Below are 13,751 nucleotides of genomic sequence, written 5' to 3'. Positions count from 1 at the left end.
AAGTTAACAAAACTTGGTGGAGAAGCTGAGCATGAGCAGAGAAGGAAACTAACTAAATTTTAGCCTGTATCTAGATCACGTCCTTCCTAGTGTGCTGCAGGAATGAGTCTTAAAAATTCATAAATGAGACAGGATTTTTCATTTCTGGTTCCATTTTCTGGATCAGATTTTTGTTTAGATGCTGCAAATATGATAACGAGATGCTTTAAATATTTTCACATTTTTTTCTTAAAACACAGAAGTAAACTGAAGGTATTACATGAACATGTGTTAGCACATAAATGGCTAAATAAGGCTAGAGACTTCAGGGAAATTCAGCACCAACTGATCACGCTAAAAACACGTTCTTAGTAGTGTTTATATGAACGTCATGCAATTGATGTGTAGTTTGTTTATAGCCTAACAATTGAGTTCTGTATCTCACAATTGTATTTATGCTAAAGAAATTTTTAAAAAAGTAGCATGACTGTGGTATTCCAGTCATATAAAGCTCCAAAGTAAGGCCAGAACAGGCAGTTATGACTCTACAGAAAAACCAAGTACAACCTTGACGGTCCCTAAGAACTAGGAGATCAAGTAGCAGCCAAGTGCTGCTATTCAAATGAACTGGTTTAACTAATCGTTAAGCATGAACATCTTTATGAAAGCAGATGTTTTGGCAGTTTGCTGGTCTGGAGCATTCATTTGTGTTGTACATATTAGAAATTGATATTAGATATTAGAGAATGAACTAAAACAGGAAACAATTCTTTAAGGTATTGTTGTTCTACAAGCTACTGAACCACTGGATTGAACTTACTCAGACTTTTTCAAATCACAATAATTCTAGTTTGAAAGCAACAGGTGTCTAGTTTCAATATAGATGCAACTTCATACTGAAGCATAATGACCAAAAGTATAAAAAAAATACCACATATCGTGATATATATACACACTTATTTTCAGTTACCGTATGTCTTATTACACATCTTCTATCCATTTTTAACCAAGTTTAGATGGTGACTAAATGACATTTCCTTTACTCACTTTACTTTTGTTACAGTTAGAGAATTTACACCTTTCTTTCTTAGGCAATAAACCAAAACTAAACAATATTAGAGTTTAAATTGGTTTGTGGCACAATTTCTAGCACACACTGACAAAGCAGATTTACCATAAATGTGTTTGGCTTCCTGGCTGGTAGCAGCCGGCATTCCGAGATCTTCAATGAAATATACATCAACGAGTAAAAGGAGGCAACAAGCCAGCTATTCAACCTGCTAAACCTCCTGAGCCAGAGCCAACTCCAACTCTGTCATACATAGAGTTTGGGCAGCATAGCTGTCCCAATTTTCATGGTGCATTTGGAAATTTCAAAAAAATTATGATGGCACTCATTTTGGACCACTTCGGCCAATTCCAATTACCATGACTTCATCGTGATGGCAACAAAAGTTAGCATAATATAGGCTCTGAAACATGTAACATAATGATGCTTGGCAGGCTATTATGCTCATTTTATAACTAAACAGTGCTGTAAATATTTACATGTCACCTGTCGTAAGAAGACAATTGAAAATTTTCAACCTCTGAGTTGAATCAGAAAATCAGCATTAGCGAAAGTTAAATCAAAATGTAAAAAACAAACCATTAGGTCTTTCTGAAAATACCAACAAATTTGTCTTTAAAAGTGTCAGTTCAAAATATGTCAAAAGTATTTAAATACCTGAGTATGCAGATCAAATACAATATAAACCAAATATATAAACCAAACAATATAAAACCTTTAGTAGACCCTTTAGTAGACTCACTGCACAAATGTACAGTGCAATAACAAATAACCTCTGAAAATGACGGCGAAGTGTATCCTTAATGAACTCTTATCTAAGATTTCTACCTTCTGTATCTTCCAGTAACTTTCCTTGTGATTTTCCACTAAAATTGCACTGTGTTTAATAGACTTTGCTAGTTCAAGTTGTCCTGTAGGAGCAGCTCTTCGGACAATTATGAGCAATTAGGTCCTTGTACAGTGGACTCAGGGCCTTTGTCTAGTAAAGTATGCAGGGTGTATGCCTCCACAAAAATCTGCACAAATCCACCTATGCAGACAACCAAACTATAAACAGTAATGTCATCTTAGGCTTTTGAGGCTCTGGATAACACCAGGGTGGTGAGGAGTGACTATGGAATAAGCTCAAGGAAGAATGCCCATATGGAAAAGATGTATATAAATCTTATAAGGTTTGCATCTGTCTTATGTGAAACTTGTATGAAAAGCATACAAGAGTGAAACCAGACATAAGATCCCTTGAAAAATTATATAAATGAAACTTGTACGTTTTGGATACTTACTAAAACAATATATGAAAGTAATGAGAAAGTGTCCACTTTCATGAGTAAATCATATAAGCCTTATATGATTCACTATATGAAGTAGGCCACATCTTATGCAAGTCTTTTATAAGTTCTTTCTATTTCTTTTCCATATGGGTGTAGTTGCCACACACCTGTTCGTGTACAATAGTTTGAAAAAGTTATTGCCCTCTAAACCTAATAACACTTAGCAGCAAAAACTGCAATCAAGTGTTTGCAATAATGGCCAAGGAGTCTTTTACAGCACTGTGGAGGAATTTTGGCCCACTCATCTTTGCAGAATTGTCTTAATTCAGCCACATTGGAGGGTTTCCCATGATAAACCGCCTTTTTAAGATCATGCCACAACATCTCAATCAGATTCAGGTCAGGACTTTGACTAGGCCACTCCAAAGCCTTCATTTTGTTTTTCTTAAGCCATTTAGAGGTGGACTTGGAGTGTTTTGGATCACTGACCTCTTCCAAAACCCAAGTGTGCTTCAGGTTGAGGTCACACAGATGGCCAGATATTCTCTTTCAGGATGTTTTGGCAGACAACAGAATTCATGGTTCAGTTTACCACGGTAAGTCTTCCAGGTCCTGAGGCAGCAAAACAGCTCCAGACCATCACACTACCACCACCCTGTTTTACTGGTGGTATGATGTTCCTTTTCAGAAATGCTGTTACTTTTACACTAGATGCAATGGGACACACAACTTCCAAAAAGTTTAAGTTTTTTCTCATCAGTCCACAAATTTTCCTAAATGTCTTAGGGATCTTCAAAATGTTTTCTGGCTAAACTGAGACGAGCCTTTTTGTTCCTTTTGCTCAGCAGTGGTTTTCATCTTGGAACCCCGCCATGCAGACCATGTTTGCCCAGTCACTTTCCTTAATGTGGAGTCGTGAACGCTGACCTTAACTGAGGCAAGTGAGGCCTGCAGTTCTTTGCATGTTGTTCTGGGTTCTTTTGTGACCTCTTGAATAAGTCGATCTTGCACTCTTGGGGTAATTTTGGTCGGCTGGCCACTCCTGCGAAGGTTCACCACGGTTTCATGTTTTCACCATTTTTGGATAATGGCTCTCACTGTGGTACGTTGGACATCTAAAGCTTTAGAAATGGGTTTATAGTCTTTTCCAGACTGATAGATCTTAATTACTTTGTTTCTCATTTGTTCCTGAATTTCCTTGGATCGTGGCATGATGTCTGGCCTTTGAGGATATTTTGGTCTACTCCACTTTGTCAGGCAGGTCCCATTTAAGTGATTTCTTGATTGAAAATGGGTGTGGCAGTAATCAGGCTTGGGTGTGGCTAGAGGAACTGAACTTAGCTTACCAAAGATGTGATACACCACAGTTCATTTATGTAATAATGGGGAGGTACGCTGGGGTCTAAGTGACGTAAATGTCATTATCATCTGATTTCAAAGACGTATAACAGCAATTACTACTCCAGCTTTTAGTGTCTGTACACAACAGAGAATGACTGAGGCCTTAGTTGCGACTATTCCACAGCAGCATCTAGTGCAGCCTGTAGGTTTCTCTATTTGTGCACTTTAATTTCAACATGGCTCAAACAAATGGATTGCAGTTTGAAATAAATGAAACCCTAATAAAAATCATGATCCTATTTAGATAAATGCTTTCCTTTTGCTCAACTAAATTTCGTAAAGTATGTGAATTTGAAATCCCGTACTATTCCTTTAGTTCCACGTCAGTCTTGTTATGGTTATTCACAGTATATATTAAAGTGCTTCTCTCAAAGGTCAAAGAAATGATTAGTTGACTTTTTTGAAACTATTTGCTTGCGAAAAGTTTTGCTCAGTTAAAAGTTTGCTTGGTACACTGACATTGTGATTACTGTAAGTCATAAAACATAAATCTACAGCAAAACAATTAGTATTCCAACAAAATCCTTAGTCAACAGCTTGGTCTTTCATCAGGGTGCAGCTGAATTTATTATGTGTGTAAAAGTGCAAAGAAAACGCTATAGGGTGTGTTACAGAACATTAGATTTATTCCTACTATGTATTCCTACTATGCAACTGTAACCCTCTCTTTATTTCTAAGTTAATGATAAAATTATCTTTGCATCTGCATAAGGTGTAAAAATTAACACCATTTGCTGCATTTATTGGTACAAAGTAATTAAGTTTGTTTAAGTATCTATCTTGCTGCTGAGGCTGCGAGGATTAATCTCTGTCAGTGCGCAGCAGGACTAGGTAGACACTGCATGGCCTTGAACAGAGAAAATTGGCACGCTGGTCAAAATAGCATCCAAACCACAAGGGTGAGGGAACAGAGCAGGAACAACCAGGAGCAGAAAAAAATATCTCACACACTCCAGAACAAACCTATTTATATGTCATGCCTTAACAATAGTGCAGTGTCACTGAATCTGTGCACCTTTCATAAACATAATGACTCAATGTCCAACATAACCTCAACAAGAACCCCCCCCCCTCATCCTCAGCAATACACCACTTTGAGCCAGTGCCAGAGCTGTTAGGTAATTCTAGACTAGAATACAATTATCTTAACAGCACTGATTATAGCAAAAGGTAAATCAACATTCTCAACATAACAGATAAACTGAATGGAAGCTCATATTCAACTGCTCATCAGCAGGGACCTGATCAATTATGCATTAAATGATCTGCGGTTGTATCTGGCATTAGGCCCGAGTCTACAAATAAGAGGCCCTCCCTGCTGTTTCCAAACTGTAGGACCACCACTCCATCAACCTCACAAAATGGATTACACAACCTTAATTTTGAATTACACATCTTGCCTGTATCCTCTCACCTTCTACACGGGGCCCAAAGGAGCCTATCAATTGGGATTTTTCACAGTGTGTGATTAAAGTCTTGTAGTGTTTTCCTGTTTTGGTGTGTGTGTGTGTGTGTGTGTGTGTGTGTGTGTGGGGGGGGGGGGGGGGGTTTGTCTGAACAGCACAGAAGCCGTCACACGGATGTCACCTTGTTTTGATATAGGTGGTTGCTAAATTGAGACGGCTAAAAGCCCTGCTGTCAGCTTTTATCCATCTGAATGAAAGACTGACTGAACCGTCTGGTTGCTGTTAACGTTAAAATGCCAGAGCCCGTCGATACTCCGGATTTATTACCAGAACGGTGCATTTTGGCCTAATGTAATGCGCAGAGGCCTTCCTCTCACGGCAGCACCTCTGTTGCCTGCTAGAAACTGGACCTGAAACTGTTGTTAGGCTCGGGGCACGCAGATCTGAATGGAGGTGGACGGGAAAATGATTGGAAAAGACTTCTAGAACACTGCTCTGAAATCACATGAGAAACACAAAACAATGCCATTTTATCCTGTTTGCTATAGCACTGTACAGCGTTAATATTTCAACTGATACTGCACTGGAAAACAACAAGTTCTGTTGGTGTCCACCTCGGAACCTACTGTCCTCAATTCAATATTAGGAACAGCTAAGTTGGCTAACGTTAGCTAGTTAGCCACAAGGCTAAGTAATGTGTTTGGTTAACAGCTTTCTGTTAGCAAGCTCCCGTAAGTTAGACAGGGGTTTGCCAATAAACTATGCGTCGTTACTGCTACCAGTGTCCCCTTCCAGTACAAAGCGAGGAGAACGTCAGATGCAGTGAGTTTACTCCAAAGCAGTAACGTCATAAACAGTAAATAAACAAAGAAGAGCCATGATATTGAAGATTTCAGTGTGACGGTAATGAGACCGATGGCCAGGGTTAGCGAGTTCACTGTCACCCATCTGGGCATTCCTCTGCTCATTCGTGAAACAAAGCAAGGTTACAGGACAGGAGAGGCAGCTCAGACTAGATTTACCAGGACTGCACACGCACATACACAGTCAACATAATCGCATACTGAGTGTGTATGTGTGTGTGTGTGAGAGAGAGAGAGAGAGAGAGACCCCCCCCCCCTTCGGCAACAACACAGACAGATTTGAACTGCTGTTTTGACTACACACTTAGGCCCATCAGTGATGAGGCAGGTCTCTAACCTTTGTAATGGACCCGTAGGTTGTTCTGTGACAGCCCAATGTAGCTGTATTTATCCTTGGGGCTCCAGGATCGGGGTAAAGGGGTCTCTTCCTCGTTTACAGCCGGGTAAAGCCGCTTCAGCCTCTCGTTAAGCTCGTGCTCCTGGTAATTAAAAGCAGGATCTCCCAGCGGCAGGCTTCCCGCTCCGAGCTCTGTCATTTTTTTTGGCCTCCTGTTTTTGTATCTTATTGTTCGTTTCTTTCTATCCAAAGCCCAGTGTCAGTCCGCTGGAGCTGTAGGCTGAGAGTGAGAGGGACTGAGGGGAGAAAATAGCAGCGGTGTGACATCCCCGGATAAGCAGCAGAATGTACTGTAGGCTGAAATAGTGTCGTATGGGTACTGTAGTTCAGCTGCACGCTCGCTTTTATGCTAATGTCACTAGAAATGACTACAGAGTTCCACTACTGTTAGACGGGTTTAGGGCCTTCCAGTGAGATAGGGGCTAGGAAATGTAGTTTTCGTCTGTTAAACTTACACACGTTTTCAGAACGTTATATAATTTAAATTTGAACTTTACATGGTAAAACTTGTATTTATTTGTAAGTTAAAGGGTATTTTTACAGTATTAATAGCAGTGTTATTTCCTCGGCGAAATATGTGCCTGTTCATAAAAACACTGTGTTGTTTACTAAGTTTTATTATATTGTAATTAATATAGCAGATATGTGAAATAGCCTTTATAAAACACGTTACCATATATTAGTTATTATATATCAAAGTTAATGATTGAGTTGAGCAGATAAAATCATTGCCATTTTGAAAATTAGTTAGGCGCACACCGGGCAACTACGTGGGGTCTTGTTGCGTAGTCAGTCGTCGTTACCATGGAAACCCTGCTTCAAATGTTGTGCTGTGCGACGCTAAAGCCGATCTCATTGAGTTAAACTGACGAAATACAACAGTTTCAAACGGGCTAAGTGTTTGTTATTGTCTACCCCTTATATCAAAGCTATAAATGTCACCAAACAAAGATATAAAATTTCCACCTCTAACACCGTCACAAAAAACAAGGCAAGTGATGAAATGACTTCCATTTACACCAAAAATCATGCTACGTTTGTTTTTATGTATAAATACATTTGTATTTCAAAGCTTATTTAAAGTACGTTTAAGGCAGACTGACTTTGTTGTTTGCATATTAGACTTACATATGAATACAATCTACAAAGTTACACAGCCCAGACATCAGAGGAAGGACATGAAGAGGAAAGTGCTGGTGGTGTATCTGTCCAACCATGTGCAACGAGAAAGGTACGTAAATCAGGTAACATTACACAAACAGCAATCTGACTTTGTCCTGCCAACATCTAAAGTCTTTTAATTGGTATAAAGATCATCTAAGAACTTCATGTCATCTTTATAAACTTTATCTTTCAGTGTCACAGGAAAGTTCCTTTCACAGTACTGTGTGTGCTTTTGTGTGACCAATCATGTAGTGCTGGACAGGAGGCAGTTACTTTTATGCTGGCCCAAACAGAAAGCCACAACTTCTGATGCAGCTGGAGAACTATGTGAGCAAGGAGCTTCATACTATCGACCCACATGAGCCAAAATTTCAGGAGCTGAAACTTCAGGTGAAATGTTTTTGTTGATTGTATTTATGTTTAGAAGATATATACGTATTTTCTTGCTGCAGTCTAAGTACTTACAATCTTACTCTACTTTGCCTACAGGTCTACCGCAATGCATTTGAATGTTTCATCACTGCCTTCAAAACTTACCAACCCCTTCTGTCTGCCATTAAAAAGGAATATGAAAACACCTTTGGTCAGTGAGAAAGCTAGTCTGATTTGTATAGATTTTATAAAAATGCTATTTAAAAAAACAATTTATAACAGATTTGACAAGGTTTTGAAGCAGATTAGAAATGGCGTCCCACAACGTTTTTGGGAAAAACAGAAAAATAAAACCTTTGGGTATAGAATTAAATAAATTAAAGTTTTATATTTACAATACATAAATATCAATATTCTCTCACATCTAAGTGGTAAATGTCTTACATCAAACTAAATTTATTGGTTCAAATGAACATGCAAAGAGAGGGTGTATAATAGTAACAACAATGTAGATATCTCTTTAGAGACAGAAAAATATAATTTGATTAGCCCTTTCTTGCAGTCATAATACACAGCAACCAGCGTGGTTCCATCCAGCCTTGCAAAGTAAGGCAATATATTTCTTTGTAAAAAAAAAAAGTATTATTCTGAATTAATTTCTCAAAACTTTGTGACTTTAATATTCAGTAACTATATTAATAATTTTGAGTCTTCTCCAGGTACTATTCTGTCTCTTTGCCATTCACTTTTGAGTGTTTTCTTCTAAATCATCCTATACATAGTCATACACTTTTCTTTGTTGTTTGTTAAGGATTCAACTCAGCATTTGTGAGAGCAAATCTGGGTTAAGAAGTTAATAAAATTAGTGGAAAGGATTCCACTAGATTCCAATAGCCTTCTAAAAGGTCCTAGCAGTTTGTGTAGGCAGTAAAATGATAAGTTCTATTGTAGCATAGAAAGAGTTGGTTTCAACATGTTATTCTCACCTAGTTAAAACTAATTGTCTATTCAGTAAAAAGATGAAGTTTGTAGAGGTTAGCTTTTCTTTGTATAAAGACTTTATATCAGGGAGTTGATTATTTGTTGTAATGCATGCATTGTATACATCTTTTCAGTTCATCAGGGAGAACAAATCAAAAAGCTGGAACCACTGCAGTCCCATCTGAGGCTGGTGACAGAGGAATGTGACAGAAAGATTCAAGCTCGCTGGGCAGAGGAGCAGGCTGAGATTGCTGCCTTGAAAATGGAGAAGCAGAAGCTAAAGGAGGAGATTGAAGCCATGAGAAAGAGAGAGAAGACAGTGCAGGCAGTGGTAAATGGCATACTTTTAATTTAATTTTTGTTTAATTAATCATGTGACTTTTAGTCACTTGGATGAGTGACAAAACGTTTCTCCCACTGAAAACGCTACGTCTAGATGAACAGAATCAACTTTTGGAGATTTATTTATCTGGATGATTGAGAATGCATCAAGACATGTGACTTTTAAGGCCATGAAAGCTTTTATGAAAGCATAAAAGCTTAAGGGCATGAAAGCATACACACAACCCTGCGCATAAAGGAAATGCATCCATCAATTATCGTATCAGTCACCCCATTGCCTGTTGTTCCTCTTAAGGTGGATCATCTGCAGTCAGAACTGTCTGACCAGTATCTGCAGTACCGGGAGGAGCGTGATGCTCGCAGGTTGCTGATTTGGCAGCTCAATGACATGACAAGAAGTAGTGTGAAGGAGCAGCGTTCTGCAGACAAAAGTACAGGTATAACAACATCTATTACATCTTTAACTAGTTAACAGTGAACTGAAAATAACTTAAGGTCCTTTTTTTTTTAAATGTGAATTTAGATGTGATTTCTTCCCAAAATAAACATGTATGGTTTTAAGACAATATAACATATTCTTTATTGGGATTAATTAATTAATTTATTTTATTTTATTTATCAAAGGGATTACTTTCTCACACGCTGACCAAATGATTTGAAGGTTAATATGAGGAGTCACCATAGCAACAATATATGTACGATGGAATTAAAGGAAAAACAATTGATACCCTTTAAGTGATACTGAAAATAATAATTTGTTTAAACGTTGAAACTGTCAGTATCTTTATTGGATGGTATTCCTTAGGAAACATTTCCAGTGACTCACTAGAGACTCTCTGTAACTATAGTAGTAATGGAGAATAACTCTGTAAGTAACTGTGTTAAACTCCATATTTTGCATTTGAAAGTTAAAGTTAAACTCCATAAAAAAGATTATTTTTGAGATTGAAAAAATTGCAGAAGTAGTTTGCAAATTCTGTTCGTTTGAGTTTTATTTCACTACTTTCCAACTTTTTGTATTATTATTATTAAATAATTGATAAAAGATGGTAGCGTGTGATCAGCTTCTGGTGTGGGGCATGCCAGAAAAAGTTTGAAAACCTCTTTGATGGAAAAGGCCCAACATTATCTATATTTGAAAAACCCAAGTACAGTAACCTCTAGAGCTCAGCAAAACATATGTTTTTATGTTTATAAAATATAAATGTCTATAGGGAAGTGTGTCATGCTCTTACATGTGTTTCCATTTAGATTGGAAGGATCCTGTGGAACTGCAGCTCGCTCTAAAGGTGTGTCGAGAAGACCTGAGGAAAGCCCAGGAGGAACTGAACAGAATGAACGCAGAGTACTGGGGTGTTGTGCCCCAGTGTGACTGGGACGCCCTTGAACAGAAACACCAACGCACCGAGCTTCAGGTATCTCATGCTGGATACTATATATAGACTTCATGACTTAACATCTCAACAGTCTTTGGTGACTTTTTTTTCTTTTTATTGTGAAGTTGAAGACACTCCAGGATGACTTTGATCAGTTAAAGAGTGAGTATGACACACTGCTGGAACTCCACAAACGAGGCAGCATGCAGGCCAAGACACACGTCTCAACCTCTGTCCAGGTACTTTACGTATGTAGAACTTGAACAGATTTTCAATTCTATGAATATTCTAATAAATGTAATGTGTGTGTCACTATCTGTCTCTAATCTAATAAATGTCACCTGATAAAGCTGATAAAGAGCCTAAATATGAATAAATTAGGGTCCAGAAGCTCGATACTGCTATTCCAGCAATAGAGACAGCTTGACAAATGTCATCGTAAACTGACAAATATGAAAGTTGGATCAATCTTCTCAGCAAAAGTAACGACCAACATTGCCACCAAAATGTTTTTCAGACTGATGAGAGTGGGTCCCAGCAGCAAAGCCACATTCAGTCCCAGCAACAAGAGGAACCAGTCACCTCTGATGCCCCTGAGAGCAACATGTTCCCTGTCCATGAGTCTAGGTGATAAAAATAGATATACATTGAAACACACACACACACACACACACACACACACACACACACACACACACACACACACACACACACACACACACAGTCAGTTTTATTTATACTGCATAAAGTCATAATTTTGCCTCAAGGGGCTTTAAAATATGTGCAGCATACACTACTGCCTAGCCTTATACCATCAGTTCAGATAAGCCTTGAAGGTTATGAGTAATTTTCTGTCTGGTTCTGTTTTACTTTGTCAAATGAGAGCCATGTGTATATATGTGTGTGTTCATATGTATAGGGAGGCCCAGAGGACAACATATTTTGGAGAGGAAACGGATCCACGTTTGGCCTCATCTCAAGGTGAAGCAGGCAACAGTGGTGATCCCATCTCCTCTTAGAGCCTGCGTTTAGTGGCTGGGGTCTCAAGTTTGAGCCTTGATGTAATTCACAACATGTGATCAAAATTGTGAAGATGCTGAATTAAATATTAAAAATTGTGGCCACTGAGACCACCTGTGAGTTTTCAAGCTTTACCTTCAGTTCCTTGACAATTCAGTGGAAAATGTACCATCAAATCTTAAAACCACTTTCCTAACAGTGAGTGAAATACTCGTATCGTATTTATTCTGTATTACAGAAGCCTGCTTAAAAAAATACATTCATTTACAACATCCAAGTCACCAGCTCTGACGCTTCTTCTCCAGCACACCACAGCAAAGTACATTGTGCTCACTACAACTGGCTGATGGAAAATCCCCATGATTTTACTCTCATTTTGCTCTCTTCATTAGGAAGTAGAGGTTGCTCATCCTCTTTTTGGATACAGCTTCTGTGTTGGTCTTCCAGTTCAACCTGTTGTTGATATGGATGCCTCTGTATTTGTACTCCTCCACCACATCAGCATCCTATCCCAGGATAGACATGGGTCAGTTGTCCTCTTTCCTCTGAAGTTGATCACAGTCGCTCTGGTCTTATTCACATTTGGAAGCAGATGAATCCTCCCAGGCCAGTCCAGTCACCCAGTAGTGCTCTGTGCTCCTCTTCCCACCCACAACTAATACAACCAACAACCTCAGAATTGTCAGAGTATTTCTGTAGATTGCATTGACCACAATTGTACTGAAAGCCTCAGGTGTACAAGGTGAGCACAAATGGAGATGACACAGTTCCCTTTGGAGCTCCTGTACTGTACCGTCCAGTCTCCCAAATTGCAGTTTGTCTACATGTATCAGGTAATCATTAATCCAGGAGATGGTGGACATGTTTGTTAATATTTCTGGTAGCTTCTGTATGCGAACTGCAGAGGGTCACGAGATGTTTTCATGTTGGACAGTACTTATCTCTCGACAATCTTCATTAAATATGATGTAATGGCAAGTGGTCAGTAGGCTTTAAATTCTTAATAGTGTTGAGGTTTTTGGTACAGGAACTAGACAGGATGTTTTCCCTAACACTGATATCATCTCCTGTTTCAAACTTTGGCTGTAAATGTGACTCAGGATCACAGGCAGCTGGCTAGCACAGGTCCTCAGCACCTTGGGGTTGATGTAATCAGGCAGTTTTGTGTAGCCTAATAATGGGAGAATTTAAGTATTTAAACATGTGTTACTTATAGCTTGAGAGTAGATAGCAACACATGTAGTAAACTTAATTTCTTGCAGGACCAAAACAAGGAAAGCGGTGAGGCTCAGTGACGTTGTAGCCCATGCTCTGCAGAAAGAGATAAGTTAATGTGCTGCTAATGGTAATATGTCCACCCCAGATAAGCACCTTTCTCTGCCAGTTTTATATTTCAAATGCTGATAGCATGTTTGAAAATTTCTTTGACTGTTAAAAAATGCTTTGCAACCTAAGGCTCAATAAAAGATTCCCTAATGACCTGATATTAACTGGGTTATTATATAATCTCAAGGATTTATTCTAAGAAAGTTCACAACCCATATAAGCTGCACTTCATTTGTAAAAATAAGTCAGTAGATAGATAGATAGATAGATAGATAGATAGATAGATAGATAGATAGATAGATAGATAGATAGATAGATAGATAGATAGATAGATAGATAGATAGATAGATAGATAGATAGATAGATAGATGCTAACTATAGAAATTAACTAAAATAGTAGGAAAATACATTTATTTATTTCTGTGTCAGTGGTATTCATCAAGTGTGCATTTAAATGCCTTTTGATTGACTGTACAAATATAAGGAATCCAAGAACTGGCAACTGACAGTAACCCTTTATATTGAATAAAACTCAAACAAATTAGTATATTTTATTTAATTATCGAAACGTATTTTGTGCAATGTAGGTCTGATAAAACCACCCGCTTGGCTGAATGAAACCACCTGCGCTCTCAGACGCAAACGCCGATGTGCAGAGAAAAAATGGAAAAAAGTGTTAGACCTAGATCCACCTCGGTTGTTTTTCAGCAGTTTTTAACCTTTTCTGCATTGAAGGAAGTACTTGATCACTTAAGACAGTCTAATTCCCCACAAGATATTCTTC

General features: G+C 38.4%; 2 protein-coding genes across 3 annotated transcripts in view; one reads left to right on the top strand and one right to left on the bottom strand.

Moving 5' to 3' along the window:
- Positions 1–6,676, bottom strand: part of ranbp10 (RAN binding protein 10) — a 42,861-nt gene extending 36,185 nt beyond the window's left edge. The window contains exon 1 of the mRNA XM_082540531.1: positions 6,327–6,676. Within this exon, the coding sequence (XP_082396657.1) occupies positions 6,327–6,525 (199 nt within the window). The 5' untranslated portion in view covers positions 6,526–6,676. The remainder of the gene's footprint in view (positions 1–6,326) is intronic.
- A 344-nt stretch (positions 6,677–7,020) lies between these two features.
- Positions 7,021–13,489, top strand: tsnaxip1 (translin-associated factor X interacting protein 1). 2 transcript variants are annotated; one of them, XM_082540539.1, is made up of 10 exons: positions 7,021–7,377; positions 7,536–7,617; positions 7,803–7,940; positions 8,040–8,133; positions 9,038–9,234; positions 9,541–9,682; positions 10,497–10,660; positions 10,747–10,860; positions 11,139–11,248; positions 11,541–13,489. In XM_082540539.1, exons 1-10 carry the CDS (start codon positions 7,322–7,324, stop codon positions 11,638–11,640), a joined length of 1,197 nt encoding a protein of 398 aa, XP_082396665.1. In that variant the 5' UTR covers positions 7,021–7,321; the 3' UTR covers positions 11,641–13,489. The 2 variants fall into 2 exon arrangements, with proteins under 2 accessions (XP_082396665.1, XP_082396664.1); XM_082540538.1 differs by having other exon boundaries at positions 7,509–7,617; positions 11,541–13,488.
- Positions 13,490–13,751: the final 262 nt, after the last annotated feature.

The sequence above is a fragment of the Aulonocara stuartgranti genome (assembly GCF_965226115.1).
Source record: "Aulonocara stuartgranti genome assembly, chromosome: 7".
NCBI lineage: Eukaryota > Metazoa > Chordata > Actinopteri > Cichliformes > Cichlidae > Aulonocara > Aulonocara stuartgranti.
Note: the sequence above shows the minus strand (reverse complement) of the source record. Positions and strands in the feature narration are given on the sequence as shown.

What these genes read in the sequence shown, in the direction of transcription:
- tsnaxip1 (XM_082540538.1), top strand. Translation starts at nt 7,322, where the DNA reads ATGTCACCAAACAAAGATATAAAATTTCCACCTCTAACACCGTCACAA. An exon ending in AGAAGACAGTGCAGGCAGTG is followed by an intron (nt 9,235 to 9,540) that starts GTAAATGGCATA and finishes GTTCCTCTTAAG; the next exon opens with GTGGATCATCTGCAGTCAGA. An exon ending in ACGTCTCAACCTCTGTCCAG is followed by an intron (nt 10,861 to 11,138) that starts GTACTTTACGTA and finishes AATGTTTTTCAG; the next exon opens with ACTGATGAGAGTGGGTCCCA.